The sequence below is a fragment of the Cicer arietinum genome, chromosome 7 (genome assembly GCF_000331145.2).
Source record: "Cicer arietinum cultivar CDC Frontier isolate Library 1 chromosome 7, Cicar.CDCFrontier_v2.0, whole genome shotgun sequence".
Classification (NCBI taxonomy): domain Eukaryota; kingdom Viridiplantae; phylum Streptophyta; class Magnoliopsida; order Fabales; family Fabaceae; genus Cicer; species Cicer arietinum.
Genome location: NC_021166.2, coordinates 9,231,467 through 9,245,617, shown reverse-complemented (window position 1 = coordinate 9,245,617; position 14,151 = coordinate 9,231,467). Strand labels below are relative to the sequence as shown.

The window sequence follows — 14,151 nt, the reverse complement described above, 5'->3', positions numbered from 1 at the left end:
AATAAGGATCAAGGTTTTTGTTTTGTTCCAAGGCCTTAATTTGTGCATCCATTTCTAACCTCCTCCAATAGCCATATCAGTGTAACTGACTGGTTTATAGCTTTTTGGTTGGGTATAGTGGGTAAGGGCTAGAACAAATTATCCTTTTTGTTCCTCTCGCAATGGCTGCACTGCTTCAAAGGAGCAGATTTAGTTGAAAAGAACTTGGGATTGCACTTACCTCTGCCATGAGTGTGCCAAGTCTTTGTTTGGACAGTAGAAACTGTAGGATTGGACAAGATGTCAACTTGTAATTGACGTTCTTATGATAATGGATCTGTTAGTATTATTCAGAGAATAGAAAGTTGATTAATTGTCATTGAACCCTCAATTATGCACTGTTCTGCTAATTTGCTAAACTGTTTAAGAGGGGAATGGATCCCTCTCAATTATGCAACGGCAGGTAGTAGGAGATGCTGATCAGATGGAAATTGTAGAGTTCATCTCATATCTTTAACTTTGTTAAATAAGTAGTGATTGTTAAGTCATATTGTTTTAGAGAAAACAAATTGAATGAGTTGGGAGATTCTCATATGACCCCTTTTAGAGAGAGAGTTAGGAGATTTCACATTATCAGTTTCAGAGATTCTTGAGTTCTTTCCCAACATATGATGCTGGCTGCAACAATTGTTGAAAACTTAGTAGTTCCAAAATATTATCCATGTGTTCCATCTTTTCCACACTGCCTGAAATGGATCAGATTGTTTTGGTTTGGTTAAGGAGCAATCAAATTTAGCTCTTCATCTAAAGTACCGTGGCTGAGTAGTTTACAGTAAAAACGGTCGAACATTAATTTTGCACTTAAATTTTAGAGTGGTGCACCTTTTAAATGACTGAACAGACTTAATTAGATATCAAAATTGTGCACTTCGGCAAAAATAGTCTAAATTTTCGAAACTTATAAATACATGTATGAAATTGTTAAACATAAGTCAAAAGAGTCAATCCGTTAAAAACTATGTCATGATATGTTAAATTAATATATGGTCTTTTGATGTAGATTTCACATAAAAGTTACATTATAGCTTCTATTGACGAAAGTTGTCTAATGAAATATTTTGACTAATGAGTTATAATTTTAATGATGTAATTACTAAATAGTACAGTATAGAAACTAATTTAATCCATGTACATAGGATAGAATTGTGTATCAATAATTTATTTTAAATATGAAGAGATAAAAAAGAAAATGAAAAATTAGATTATGAGACGGGAGAAATGACGCGAGACGAACACAAAGGACACGGTTTTGTTTGAGGTGACAGAATAATAGAGAGGTCAGTATCAGCTGAACTTTGTCGACTCACCACTACCAGTCACTGCCATGGGTGTTGGATGACGAGATATCCGTGCCCAAAACGTGTGACTCCCCTGTTTTTTCTTCTTCTTCCTGTGGGTACTTCTGCGTCCCAATCCCCATTAATTAATTACACTATTATTATTATAGTTGTTGCTGCGGTCTTACACAACAGATAAGGATAAATAACGAATCTATTGGTTATTTTATTTTAACATCAATACCATAAAAAATGAATACTAAAATATTACTATTATTTATTACTATTATGAAAATAAAGTAGGGTGGGCAGAGTGAGTGGTTGCTGTATAGTATAGTGAGAACTAAAATTACATTAGGAAATTAAAAATATGTGGCTAGCCCAGCCCGAATGTGTTATCGATTTATTTATTTGACAATACGTATTTATTTTAATTTATTTATCTATTTATATATATGTGTGTATATATATATATATAAGTGAAATAAAGCCCCTTTCCTCACATTCCGTCTTCTTCATCTATACACAACTCAACACAACACAGTGCTGTAGCACTTAATCATTCTGAAAGGAAAGAACATTCATTCACAATTTCGATCTCAATTTCTGACATGTCCATTGAGCTTGAATCTGAATCCACACACACCGGCCATCTCCAACAGAGATCAAGCGCCTTGTGTTTCCCCTCTTGTTTCGCTCCGCGACGTCGTTCCATTTGGTGGGAGCGTGTCCGCTCCACTTCCTGGTCTGAGTCCCATGCAACCACCGGAGATCGTTGGTGGTCTCGCGGCATCAGGGCTTTAAAGAAGCTCCGCGAGTGGTCGGAGATCGTGGCCGGTCCAAGGTGGAAGACCGTCATTCGGAGGTTCAACAGCCACCGATCCTCCAAACGTAATGCCAAGTACCAGTACGATCCATTGAGTTACGCTTTGAACTTTGATGAAGGTCCGGGACAGAACGACGATGGCCACGACGACGGATTTCGCAATTTCTCTACGCGTTACGCCGCCGTTAATGTTAAATCGGTTGCGCCGGCGCCGGAATGTGACGTGGACGTTTTAGTTTGAGTGCGCCGCGGGAACTATAGTGCGCTGGAATGTGCACATTATGAGCTGGAGAGTGGGGTTTAGTTGGCGAAAGTGAAAAAAGCAGCGCCTGGTTGTTGGTTACTATCGCGTCACTTTCTGTTTATTTGGCCCATTCTATACTATCAGATTTTTTTTCTGTTTTTACTATATATTTGTAAATATCTTGGTACCAAGAGGTAATTGTTTGCCTCAAACAAGAAAGTAAAAGTGAAAGCTATTATTATTATTATTATTATTATTCCCTTTAGCGTGTAGTCTGCATTTTTGTTATCTAAATCTCAATTTTATTTCCCTCTCTTTGATTAGATGATAACAAAAGACAAATTTGAATATTATTATTTAAATGATAAGTAAAATTAAATAAAAATTTATACCAAAAGTTGAAATTGTCGTTATTTTTTCTATAGAAAATTCAATCATTAAAGTGTATAAAAAAAAAGTAAAGGTATAAATTTAATAATTTAAATGAAAGATAAATTAAATAAATAAAAAAACTACACCTAAAATGTTTGCCTTTATACTTTTTTTGGGTTAACCAATCAAGTATTCTTAAAGACCAACCGATGATTTTTTTATTATTTAGAAGAATGAAAAATAGAAGGAAGAAGACATTTTTCAATCTTGTTTGGTTGTGTAGAAAAAGAGAAAAGAAAAAATAAAATAATAAAATGACATAAATAACCTTTAAAAAGGTGAAAAAAATTGATAAAATTAAAAATAAACAAAAATAGTCTTTTTATAAGCTTTCTTCCCACTTTCAGTTTTTTTTCCAAATTTAGGAGGATTGTAATTTTGTGGGTTCTATGTGCGCATGATTTTATAAAACCAAACAGCCGAAAGGTTTTTTATTTGCGTGCTTTCTTTTATTTCTTTATTTTTTGTTTAGTTTTCCTTTCCTTTCTCTACTTCCAAATAAAGGGTAAGGGATCCAATTTTTTTCCCTTTTTTATTAAACAATTATGTCTTTATATATATAGTATCGATAGATTAATAAATTATTTAAATCAAATTTCTGTTGTCTCAAATATCAGATTTTTTAAATGGATGGTAATAATTAGGTGGAGTAAAGCATGAAAAATGAAGAGGCTTAGCTTGCAAAGTTACATTTCTTATTTATATTTTTCTTTTTATAATTATAATTTCATACTAGCTAATGGTTATTATGGATGGACCTACTGGGCGGTGGTTGGTGGTGGGGTTTTGCTTTGCGAATTGTCAATTGATTTTGATATTGATTTTGATATTGATATTGATATGAATAATAAAATTAGACTTTCAAGAAATGAATTGTCTTGTCTAATCCAATTAGGATATTTTCATCTCATTTTTGTCTTGAATATATTGAAAAATATTCCGTTTTGATCAAGTAAGTCGAGTACCACTTGGAACGGGGCCAAGTTGAGAGGCTTCTCGGAACTTTGTTCGAACAACTCACATTTGTATCATTACCTCGTGGTGTACCAGTAGGGTAGTAGAAAGTTTAAGTGTTCTTATCCATTAGTTAAGATTCTCTTTTTGGGAACATCAGATAAAGATACTATTAAATATATCTACATTAAGTAATTTCTTAAATAATTTCATGTACCACCACATCTTGTGCTGTATTTGTTTGCTGACCATTAATAAAGCTATTTCAATTTTGCCTTTTCAATTTTCTGGAGGTTAAGTTTCAACTCATTTGGCAAAAATATGATGCACATGGGCTGGGATATGTATGGATATCGCTAATAATGTAAATTCATGATATGCATTATGTCCCAGTCAGTTTCTCTTTTCCTGTCCACTTGAGTCTTCCCAATGGGCATTGCAAGCCCAATTCCTGCGGGGTTGCGGGCCCTTAGACACACGGTATGTATACATATAATAGGAGACTAGAAGAAGATATTCACCTGCCTCCTATCAAATTATTTTTATACAAGACCCACAACAATAAAAAAAATATTCATATATCAAATAATAATTGTTTACTTATTTGTTACACTGAAGTATATTTACCAACAATTGCTTAAGCTCTAATTTTATTTTTTAACATGTGGAAAAACCTTATATAATAATCATTTTATAAACAGGGAGAGTGATAATAATGAAGATATTATTATCAACTTAGCAGAAGTAAATCTTGCAGATAAACACAAAATCCCACCTTCATTAACATGTCATCCACCAGATAATGGTCTGTCTTCAAATTTCATTCATATTCTCTTATGAACAGAGCATTAGAGAAAGCAATTCAACTTTCAACTTTAGTATTTACAGACTTGATATGCAATAAAATGTCCCCAACGATCCATGGAAAGCTCAAAAATGTGGAGCTTTCGTGGGAATATTTGGGGTGATAGGTCACATGATACCACGCAGATGCCATGAGTTGATATTCATGCGGCTGACAATCACTTTCAAACCATTCTTTCGCTTCACGTTGAAGATCCTTTACCGATATCAGAATCCGATCCTTCATATCTCCATATCTTCTGTTATCGCGCTGCAAATAAGAAGCGCGGTTTTGCAAGTTACCAGTTAGCATTTCATCTTCAGTCTCTGCATCATAGAAGCTCATTAAAGAGCTCATCTTCTGTGCATACATTTCTTTGTGACTGGAGGCAGTCTCAAGAAAAGCCTCAAACCCATTAACCTCAAGTTGATGATCATATGCTTCTTCGGCAAACTTCTCTGAAAGGACAATGTTTGACCTTACTTGCGTCGTTGACTCTACTAAGGCGCGATAGAGTTTTCCTAGTACCCCATTGGATATGTACATAGGCTTGTCGAACCGCTCCATAAAATCTGGAAACTCTCTTGGTTTCAAAGCTCTAGGCATTTCTGCAGGAGCTCCAGTCTTTGCGAAGTCAACTGCCATGGAATGAAGCTCAGCCAACTCCAAACATTTTCTACTCCTGGCCTTTTCTGGTTCTCGGTCAGCGTGAACCAGATGTGCGGTGGAGATAGCGCCCAAAGTATCGTTGATCATGTAATCAACAAAAAATTGGTGTATTTCCTACACAGATAACAACCAAAAAGGAGCAGTTTCAAATTCATCAATTTTTTTATGACACATACACGGACACATAAGCACCAGAAGTAATTTGAGAAAATGCCAAATGAAAGTAATTAAATGTTGTCACATGTATCGGTATCGTACACACGTCTGACACAACTTCAACCTCAACATGTTGGTGCTGCATTGGAAACAAGTAAAAAATCACGAAACTTGGTTGAAAAATTACCTCTAGTGTCACCTTATGGTCCATTATACGAGGCCTTCTTCCTGTGTAGTCCATAGGATTATCAGTTTGAGGTGGGATAAGATCTTTGTCCCAGCTTATGAAAAATAAATCTCCATCAAGATCACCTCCAGAGCATTCATTTGGATGAGGCCTGTAGGCCCAGCAAGTATTAGTCAGCAATAAACATCAATATAAGAGAAATATTTTAAAATGGTTAGTTGAAAGCTTGTGAATAGATTTTTTTATCTAACACACCCCTCATGCAATAGCCTTTGGTGTTTCCCAACTCTACTTTAAGCTAGAATTCAATTTTATTTAGAAAAATGAGGTTGGCAAGGATATAACTTCTGATCATTTGGTCATAAAGACTTTGACTAGATGAATGAAGCAGTATTGTAGTTAATGAAAACACACCAGAACAAAGATTAATGTAAGAGAAGTGATAATTCTATCTTGAATAAAACAAATCGTTGCAATAAAATGCAGTTGCAGATATAGTCCATTATAAATATACCTAGGTCCTTTTTGGGGAAATACAAGGCAATCTCTCAAGCCCTTTTCCTCTAATTCTTCATTGTAGATAGCATCAAGGACTCTGATGTCTCCTGGGTGAAGACAAGGATTTTTTGTGACCACAACCTTCCCTACTATTATACGCGTGCTATCATCACCATCAACGTTCTGTAAGTTTTCATCTCCAATTTTTTCCTTTGTTTTTGTCACAGTTATGCGGACAAATACTTGGCCATAATTCAAAATACCAGTTTCATCCAAGCAGCCAATCAAGACTCGGCCTTTGGGGACAAATATTCGGCATCTGCTTTTCAAATCAGATAATTGGTATGCATAATGGGCCTTGAGCATCATTGATAGATAAGGCTCACTATTTGGCTCATAAAATCCATTCAACATCTTCACTAGAATGCTTCTTGAATCAGCTCCACTTAAACTTTCCAAAACATCCAAAGCAGCCTCCCGATCAGTCAACATCTTTCCTAGCAACTGCAATTGTTCCTCTTGCATTGCCAAAAGTGCCTCATCTTTCACACCTAAGGTGGACAGCAGGGATATAATCTCTCGATTGAGAAAGCAAGGCATCGACTCGCTCCATTTAGTGACGCAAAGCATCCTGTTTTTGGATTCAAATTTAAGCATACTGTTACGCATTGATAACTTCCTAAAAGAATGGCGATCAACAGCAATGACCCCTTTATATCCACCATACCGAATTTGAAATGCTGAAGGAATCCGACTCTGATCCAATTTTAGCTTTTGTGCAAGTTGCTTTGCAAAAGATAGGGAAATTTTTCCAATACCATCTGAGAAACAGTAGTTTATACCATCAGAGGTGAGTTCAATATCTGGAATTATGTCCACATCTTGAGGAGCCATTTCAAAAGTTTGCTTGGAAGAACTGAACAATTGACCCATCCTTGCCGCACATTTAGAAACACTGCGGATATTAGTGAAGGATCCCATCCATTCTCTGATATCTTCTGCTTTCACTTTATCATTGGAAGCAAATAACCAAACAGAATTTGAACGTAGTTGACTAGCAGAGAAGGCTAGAAACTCAAATCTTTTCGATCCAATTACAATCCCATCTCGGAGAATAGTCAATACCCGCTTATATATATCAGTTCTAAAAGGCTTTGCAAAGATTCCCTTTTGCAAACTAGTTGATACTGCATTAATTGGAAGCTTACTCCAATCCTCTTCAACAAACGTAATCCTCATGAAGTCTGAGGCATATGACGCAAAATGTTTTACCACATGATTTGAGGTTTCAAGCTCAGGACCAAGGCAATAAATCTTTGACGGGGTAATCAAGGCTCGATGACAACTCATTATGTTATTATCCGCCAACCTTTTCTGTGATGATGGGCGAAGACTTTTTTTCTTTATACTAAGCACATGTAATTGTGTCTTCACAAATCTTAAAGGCTCATAACAAGTGGAACTCATCTTGTGCAATTTTTGAAAAATCACAGCCTTAGTTTCATCATCCAAGCTTGCTATCAAGTCAATCAACTCATCATCCACAGAAGCAAGACTAATTTTCTGGGTATGAACAAGAGAATTCAATTGGAAAAGAGCTTCATAAGGTAGCTTAGTATCCAAACGACACTTAACAAGCGGAACCGTTTCAGTTGGAGAACAAAATTCTTCCCCATCTTCCAGACTTAGATCCTTCAAATTCTCTCTGTAAAGGGGGAAACTTCGAAAAACATCAGAATCGGACGATTCTTCCTCAATTTCCCAACAAAACGATGTAGAGTGCCCAATTGACTTCAATCGCGAAAAGTCAGTGGTACGCACCCACATAAACGCAAAATCCTCCTTACAAAATCGATACCTATCAGCCTTAAACTTGGCAGAAACATTTGGCCCCTCCATCCTCTGATATATCCTTGGTCCATATTTCAGCTGCGAAAGATGAGAAAAACAAAAAGGGAAACCAGCTCAAACATAACAATGACAAATGCAACAAATCAATAACCAAATGGAATAAAAAATAGAATTATCTTCTTATTTGGATTGAATTTTGAGCTTATTTCCTGTTATGAGATTTGGGAGATTGTTTGAGAGAATTTATAGCAACATGTTACAACATGTTCATAAACCCTGTTTGACTTATTTCCACAAGCTCTCCAGAATCGCTTATAAAAACAATCTCTATGAAAACAAATGGATTTGATTTTATATCTTGTTATAGAAATAGTTTCCACACATGCATTTATATAATAAACCCTTATAGGGTTTAATGAAGGTGTTTATCCAAAAAAGGGCATAGATAAATAGATAGTGCACTACCTTCAAGAGAAGGGCATTGGGTTTAGAACCATCAGAAGAAAACCCATCACACTCCAAAATATTTTCAAAGGGAATCTCAAGCTTGAAACATTGATCATGATGAGTGACCCAAAAATCAAGTCTATTCCTTTCCGGCATAACCCATCCTTTAACACCTTCCCACGATTGGATAACACTCATGCGGTCAGGACCTAGTGGGAAACCAGCGTGAAGGGTACCATTGTGAAGACGGTTACAGGGAAGGGGAGGTCTAGGAACGATGTCATCGGAGGAAGCGGCGAGGCGAAGGAAATGAGAGTTGAAGAGGAGTTTATCGTTGGAAGAGAGAGATAGGGCTTTGGATTTGGCTTCGAAGGTTTCGAACTGAACACGGCCTGAACCGCGGGATTTCCAGTTGGAGTGGTCGCTGAAGATTTCGAGGGCGAAGACGGAAGAGGGACCCACGGTGGATTCTAGGAAGTGGAGGAGGTCTTTCGCTGTAGCGGATTGAGGTATGTTGAAGACGCGAACGGTGGGTGTTTCCGATGAAGGAATCCCCATTGTTGTGGTGTTGGTGAAAGTTTAGGGTCAGTTTCAGTGTTAGTGTTTGTGTTAATGACTGAGTCAAAATGTAGCTTTCATTTACTACTTTTTCCCAACTTGGTTCCTCTGTGTTCGATTTTATAGTAATTCTTTCTATTCAGATTGACAAAATTACAATATAAACTATTTGATCACAATTTTGTTAAAGAATAGTTATGCTAATAACTTAAGTTAGCCAACTGTACAGTAATTCATTTCTCTGTATTTGGTTCATATTTCTTGTATTCAGTTTAACTTTTTATTTACTCGACACATTCATAGATAATAATATCCTTTTATGACCCATGATCTAATTTATTATCTAAGAAAAACGTTCATAGTTCAAATATGACACTTTGTCATTAGAGATCTAAAGATTCTATCCCAGAACGAGTAGAATGCTATTATTGGACAATTTCACATTTGAGTTCTAAAGCAAATACTCCTTTGTCATCTCAAATTTACAATGATTTGTAACAATATCCTTCTCCTAATACCATGTTGAGTTGAGAGACAAACTAAAAGAACCAAACATAAATCTACTTAATTATTTTTTAAGGCATGACATTAAAAACAGGATCATTAATTAAACATGCAATTCTAGATAGAAAATGTAGCTTCCTTTTCCTTATCATACACTTACATTTCTGCTAAGTTTCTAATTACAAGAAAATCAAGGGAAATCAACACCCGAACTAGGAAATTTGCTCTTCTTGGACCAAAGCCATATCTTAGAAACAGAGAAGCTCTCACCTTTAATTGTGGTCCCTACCCTCTTCCCTTCCACATTGCCATTTTCTTCACTTCCTAACTTATCATCACAACAAGAAGATTGAGACAACAAAACCACTTGCAAATTCGAATTACAAAGCTCATACTGATATGATCCCATTGAATAACATCTCCTCTCATCCAAACTACAACTACCATCCTCTACTATTCCATTATTTCTGAATTTTCCAAGTCTCACAGAAAACACCCTTTGTTCCTCTGCAGTTATTTCTCTTTCACTATATTCTGAACACTCAACAATATTCTCTTTCGAATTTTCAACATTCTGCATAAGAAAACTACTAGAGCTAGAGACATTTGCTCGACAAAGAGGACAAGTAGAATTTGAGAGAAGCCATGTGTCAAGACAGTTCATGTGAAAGGCATGGCTGCACATAGGAACCAACCTCAGTTGGTCTTGATCAGAAAACTCACAGAGACACACAGCACAATCAAAAGGTTCCTTCAAACCCATTAAAGCTTTGTAGTTGAAAAGTGGGAGAGTGTCTATGAGAGCTTGGTCTAGACCTGAATCATGCAAGTGGAAAAGCTGTTGTAGTTGCCTATGAAAAGCGCGGGTTCGGGTCGATTCTTGGAATCTGTTGGAATTATAAAGGGATGTTGAAGAGGATGCAATTTTCATTAAAAACCATAGAACTAATTGGATAAGTCCATAGATAAAGAAGATAACTGTTAGTATTATTAGGACCAACAAAATAAGTGGACTGATTCTGCTTATAAATGAAGATGTTGCTGTTTCCTTCTCATTACTAATATTGACATTCTTTGGCGTTTGAAGCGCAGAAAAAGGTGGTTGAGGAGATGAGTACTTCATCACATTGGCAAAACCACCTCTTAGATGGAACTTGTGCTCAGTAAATGGACAAAACTTGCAGTATGAACAGTAGATAGATGGAGATACTGTCACGAGCACGACGTGAATAACCGAACAGATAGATGGCCGGACACATCGATATATTGATTGATTCGTGAAAACTAATCTCTTTGGTTAGTTTATCATGTGAAAACTCAAAGCTTCCATTCATAGATACTCTTCAACTGCATGTAGTATTTCCTAGCATTGAGTTTTGACTTTAAAATAGGGAACAAAGATTGTGGCTATGAAAACTATAAGAAGATTTCAGTGCAACTAAGTCACTGTTCTAACAAGAGAAGCATCAGAAAATATATGACTCTTTACGCAGATTTTGTAGTAAGAACATTTCTCTTTTTTATAGTTATGATGGATATAATGGAAGAATATTTCTTTCTTTTGTGCACCAAAACTCCTTAAAGGATGTCCACACATCCAGTGCATTGACAATTTCATACAACTATTAATTTTGACTTGTAAGTGCAACAAGAAAGCTACAAGAGCAAAAACAAAAAGGAAAAGAAAAAAAAAAGCCAAATGATTAAGATGTTGACCTATATAAACACAGTGTGCTAAGTCTAAACTTAAGTTGTCTATTTTTTTTGGGTGGCTTCTTTATCTCGAGTATAAATCACAATGAAAATCATTGCAAATATTAGTGCCCTGTAACACGCTCCGGAAATCAAGCCACTGTTTTGAGAAACACTGTTCAAATACTTTTATTCATACATTGGTACACTGTTTCTCCGAAATTGAAATATGTAAACCAATGTGTGTGTTTACTTTTCAGTTATTCTTATTTCATACTAGTACATTCATTTGGACCATAATTGAAATGATTAGTGCAGCAAATGGAAGGATGAGACATTCATGAGTCTCCCTGTGGTAAATCTTTGTCATGTTTGGAATTGGAGATGGTCAAATTATGATTATGGAGATTCTAAAAGACAAAGAGCAAATGCAGGGGTCCCTATTCCTGCACGCATGACAACTAATTAAAAATCTATGTTTTTGTCTGGCCAAAGTAGTTAACATAAAAAAATTGTTGCATACCCCATAATACCCAAGTCTCTATCTACAATTCCACACCCCACCCTACAAAAACAACAGCATCACACATATCACATTTTTAAACATCAGATTAAACATTTTTAAATCAGAAGGTTGTGATGTGATTCACACTATCAGTGTATATATAAATTAAATCTTGCATACAATATAAAAGAGTTATTACAAAGTTATGAACGAATAAAAAAATGCTTTTCCGTGAAGAAATTGCAAGTAATCAAAATTTCAAACCATCGTTCTGTTACTCCTCATATCATGACTCCAATGAAAAAGGAAGAAATATATTTCAACAATTGTAAAGTACACATTTAGCTAATTATGACAGGATACAACTAAAATCTTCAGTATGTATCTATTAAATTACATTTCTGATTTCCTTAAATTCTGAAAGTAAAAAATACAATTAAAAGTTTAAAGCCCTCAAATGATATATTATAGTATAGCTTTATATGAAATTACACAGGATTAACAACTGTAATTTTAAGGGCACAAAAAAATAGTATATATAATAATCCTACATCTTATCTTATAATTATAACTGAACAAGTACTTTGAAGAGCAGTATTTAAGGATCAGCATGACCAGGAATTTCATCATCACTTGATTGACTTTCTGCTTCACTGATGTCTTCCTCATCACTCTCCTCATCAGATGTACAATTGTTGGATATGTTTTCCTTCTTAGCATAACGCTCACAATACTCTGTCCCCACAAACACCACATAGTAACATTTACACATCTTTTCTCACCACAAAACACCCTCATTCACCAAACCACCATAGTATTATAAAAAAATTCCAAATATTCATATATATATGAAGTAATCTTGAGTACAAAAACTATCTTCATTTTTTAATAATTCAGCCTTATATTATCACAAGAAACAAACGCTTAAGGTTCATTTAATGGTCAGAATAAATAAGAGAGACATGATATGAGCAATCATGTTTGAATACTATCAGTAAAAGACCAAAATCTAGATGACTTTCTGCCCAAGATATTATTATATTAAGTCATTCAATTTGTGACTACCTATGAGATGTCAATTCAGTGGTAAGAGTTTGACTTTATAACCTTAAAGGATAGAATTTAAATTCTATATAGAACAGTTGTAAAATGGTTATTATTAATGTCATCATTATTCATATTAATTTCTCATTTCCCAATTTTTTTAAACAAAATCCGTAACTTGAACTAATTATAATAATTTAGGAGATTCATTTTATGATTACTGTAATAGATTAGAGGCAAGCAATGCAGTGGGATCATGGACCGAAACAACAAAACCATTATGTATCCTTATTTCATAAAATAAACCATTGTGAAATTTGGTCTAAAATCATCAGAAAAAATGGCTGTAACTAAAAATATGCTCACCTTTAACTTTTTGCTCATACAGCTTTTTATCCTTCATCATTAATGATGCTGCATCACCATTCAAAGGATCTGAAGCATTTGGATAAAGCAAGAGTTGTGGAAGAAAAACTTCAAAGACATTTAGAAGATCTGAAACAATGGAAACCCTGGTCATCTATAGACATTAAGAAGATCTTGTTTACCAAGATACATTACACAATAATGACAAGATCAATAGAATTTTAGACTTTGGATACTTGAAACTTTTATAATGAAAAGCCTATAACAAAATTACCGAACATTGGACTCCATGATTGGTTAATGACATCCAAGCATACCGAGCCAGATCTGCAGTTGACGAAATGTAAAAGCAGAATGAGCCATAATTCATGTGCACAGACCCCTGTCAATAACAAGTTGTGGTGTGTACACCAGATAAATAAAAGAAAGCAGTTCATGATATAACATATATCACGTAGCCCAAATCTAAGAAGTATTATTTAATCCAGTGTCAATCCAAATCAGTGCAGAAATTACATTAAATAAAAAGATTGATAAGCATATGAAGTGCTCACAACTCATCAACATTCGGGTGGTATATTTTGTTCACAAAGCCGATTGAAGGGGATTTGTATGGATATGCATCAGGTAGTTCAACACGAATTTTCCAGACTCCACCTTCATAAAGGCCTGCAACAATCACAAATGTAACAAATCATCATACATAGATAAAGGATAACTTAAAGATGAGTAGTTAGTCTTTGCACTCACAATTCCTTTTAAAGAGAAACAAATCAATATGAATATGAAGCTAAAAGGGCGAGTGAAAATATACAAACATTACATTGAAATTCATGCTACATAGATAACGGAACTCCTAATTAAGGTTGTTTGCCCTTCCTTTTTTTGTCCTCGAGGGAGGAAAAATAAAATCTTCATCTGATAAGCATTCTATTATTAAGTATAGTAATTTTCCAGAGGAGTGCTAGCAACACATTATCCCTCCAACACTTCCTCTATAATTTTGAAAAATTTACGTAGGTCCCTCTAATTTAGTGGAAATCCATTTTTGAGGTGGT

General features: G+C 35.1%; 4 protein-coding genes across 4 annotated transcripts in view; 1 reads left to right on the top strand and 3 right to left on the bottom strand.

The window, feature by feature from the left end:
• Positions 1-1,475: 1,475 nt before the first annotated feature.
• LOC101489558 (uncharacterized) lies at positions 1,476-2,642 on the top strand. Its single transcript, XM_004508794.4, has one exon. The coding sequence runs from the start codon at positions 1,928-1,930 to the stop codon at positions 2,381-2,383; it is 456 nt and encodes a 151-aa protein (XP_004508851.1). The 5' UTR covers positions 1,476-1,927; the 3' UTR covers positions 2,384-2,642.
• A 1,888-nt stretch (positions 2,643-4,530) lies between these two features.
• Positions 4,531-9,173, bottom strand: LOC101489233 (RNA-dependent RNA polymerase 2). The gene is made up of 4 exons (XM_004508793.4): positions 8,443-9,173; positions 6,143-8,055; positions 5,629-5,779; positions 4,531-5,399 (listed from the first exon to the last, which is right to left on the bottom strand). The coding sequence occupies exons 1-4, from the start codon at positions 8,980-8,982 to the stop codon at positions 4,635-4,637; spliced, it is 3,369 nt and encodes a 1,122-aa protein (XP_004508850.1). The 5' UTR covers positions 8,983-9,173; the 3' UTR covers positions 4,531-4,634.
• Positions 9,174-9,425: 252 nt separating this feature from the next.
• LOC101488909 (RING-H2 finger protein ATL46-like) lies at positions 9,426-11,849 on the bottom strand. Its single transcript, XM_073370966.1, has 2 exons — positions 11,702-11,849; positions 9,426-11,624 (listed from the first exon to the last, which is right to left on the bottom strand). The coding sequence occupies exon 2, from the start codon at positions 10,607-10,609 to the stop codon at positions 9,677-9,679; it is 933 nt and encodes a 310-aa protein (XP_073227067.1). The 5' UTR covers positions 10,610-11,624; positions 11,702-11,849; the 3' UTR covers positions 9,426-9,676.
• Positions 11,850-11,972: 123 nt separating this feature from the next.
• The window catches only part of LOC101488565 (ubiquitin-conjugating enzyme E2 4-like), a 4,748-nt gene continuing 2,569 nt past the window's right edge, over positions 11,973-14,151 (bottom strand). Inside the window, exons 4-7 of the mRNA XM_004508791.4 lie at positions 13,648-13,762; positions 13,368-13,420; positions 13,094-13,222; positions 11,973-12,418 (exon numbers count right to left, since the gene is read on the bottom strand). Of these exons, the coding sequence (XP_004508848.1) occupies positions 12,282-12,418; positions 13,094-13,222; positions 13,368-13,420; positions 13,648-13,762 (434 nt within the window). The 3' untranslated portion in view covers positions 11,973-12,281. The remainder of the gene's footprint in view (positions 12,419-13,093; positions 13,223-13,367; positions 13,421-13,647; positions 13,763-14,151) is intronic.

What these genes read in the sequence shown, in the direction of transcription:
- LOC101489233 (XM_004508793.4), bottom strand. Translation starts at nt 8,982, where the DNA reads ATGGGGATTCCTTCATCGGAAACACCCACCGTTCGCGTCTTCAACATA. An exon ending in CCAATGCCCTTCTCTTGAAG is followed by an intron (nt 8,056 to 8,442) that starts GTAGTGCACTAT and finishes CATCTTTCGCAG; the next exon opens with CTGAAATATGGACCAAGGAT. An exon ending in TTTCCCCAAAAAGGACCTAG is followed by an intron (nt 5,780 to 6,142) that starts GTATATTTATAA and finishes CTGGGCCTACAG; the next exon opens with GCCTCATCCAAATGAATGCT.
- LOC101489558 (XM_004508794.4), top strand. Translation starts at nt 1,928, where the DNA reads ATGTCCATTGAGCTTGAATCTGAATCCACACACACCGGCCATCTCCAA.
- LOC101488909 (XM_073370966.1), bottom strand. Translation starts at nt 10,609, where the DNA reads ATGAAGTACTCATCTCCTCAACCACCTTTTTCTGCGCTTCAAACGCCA.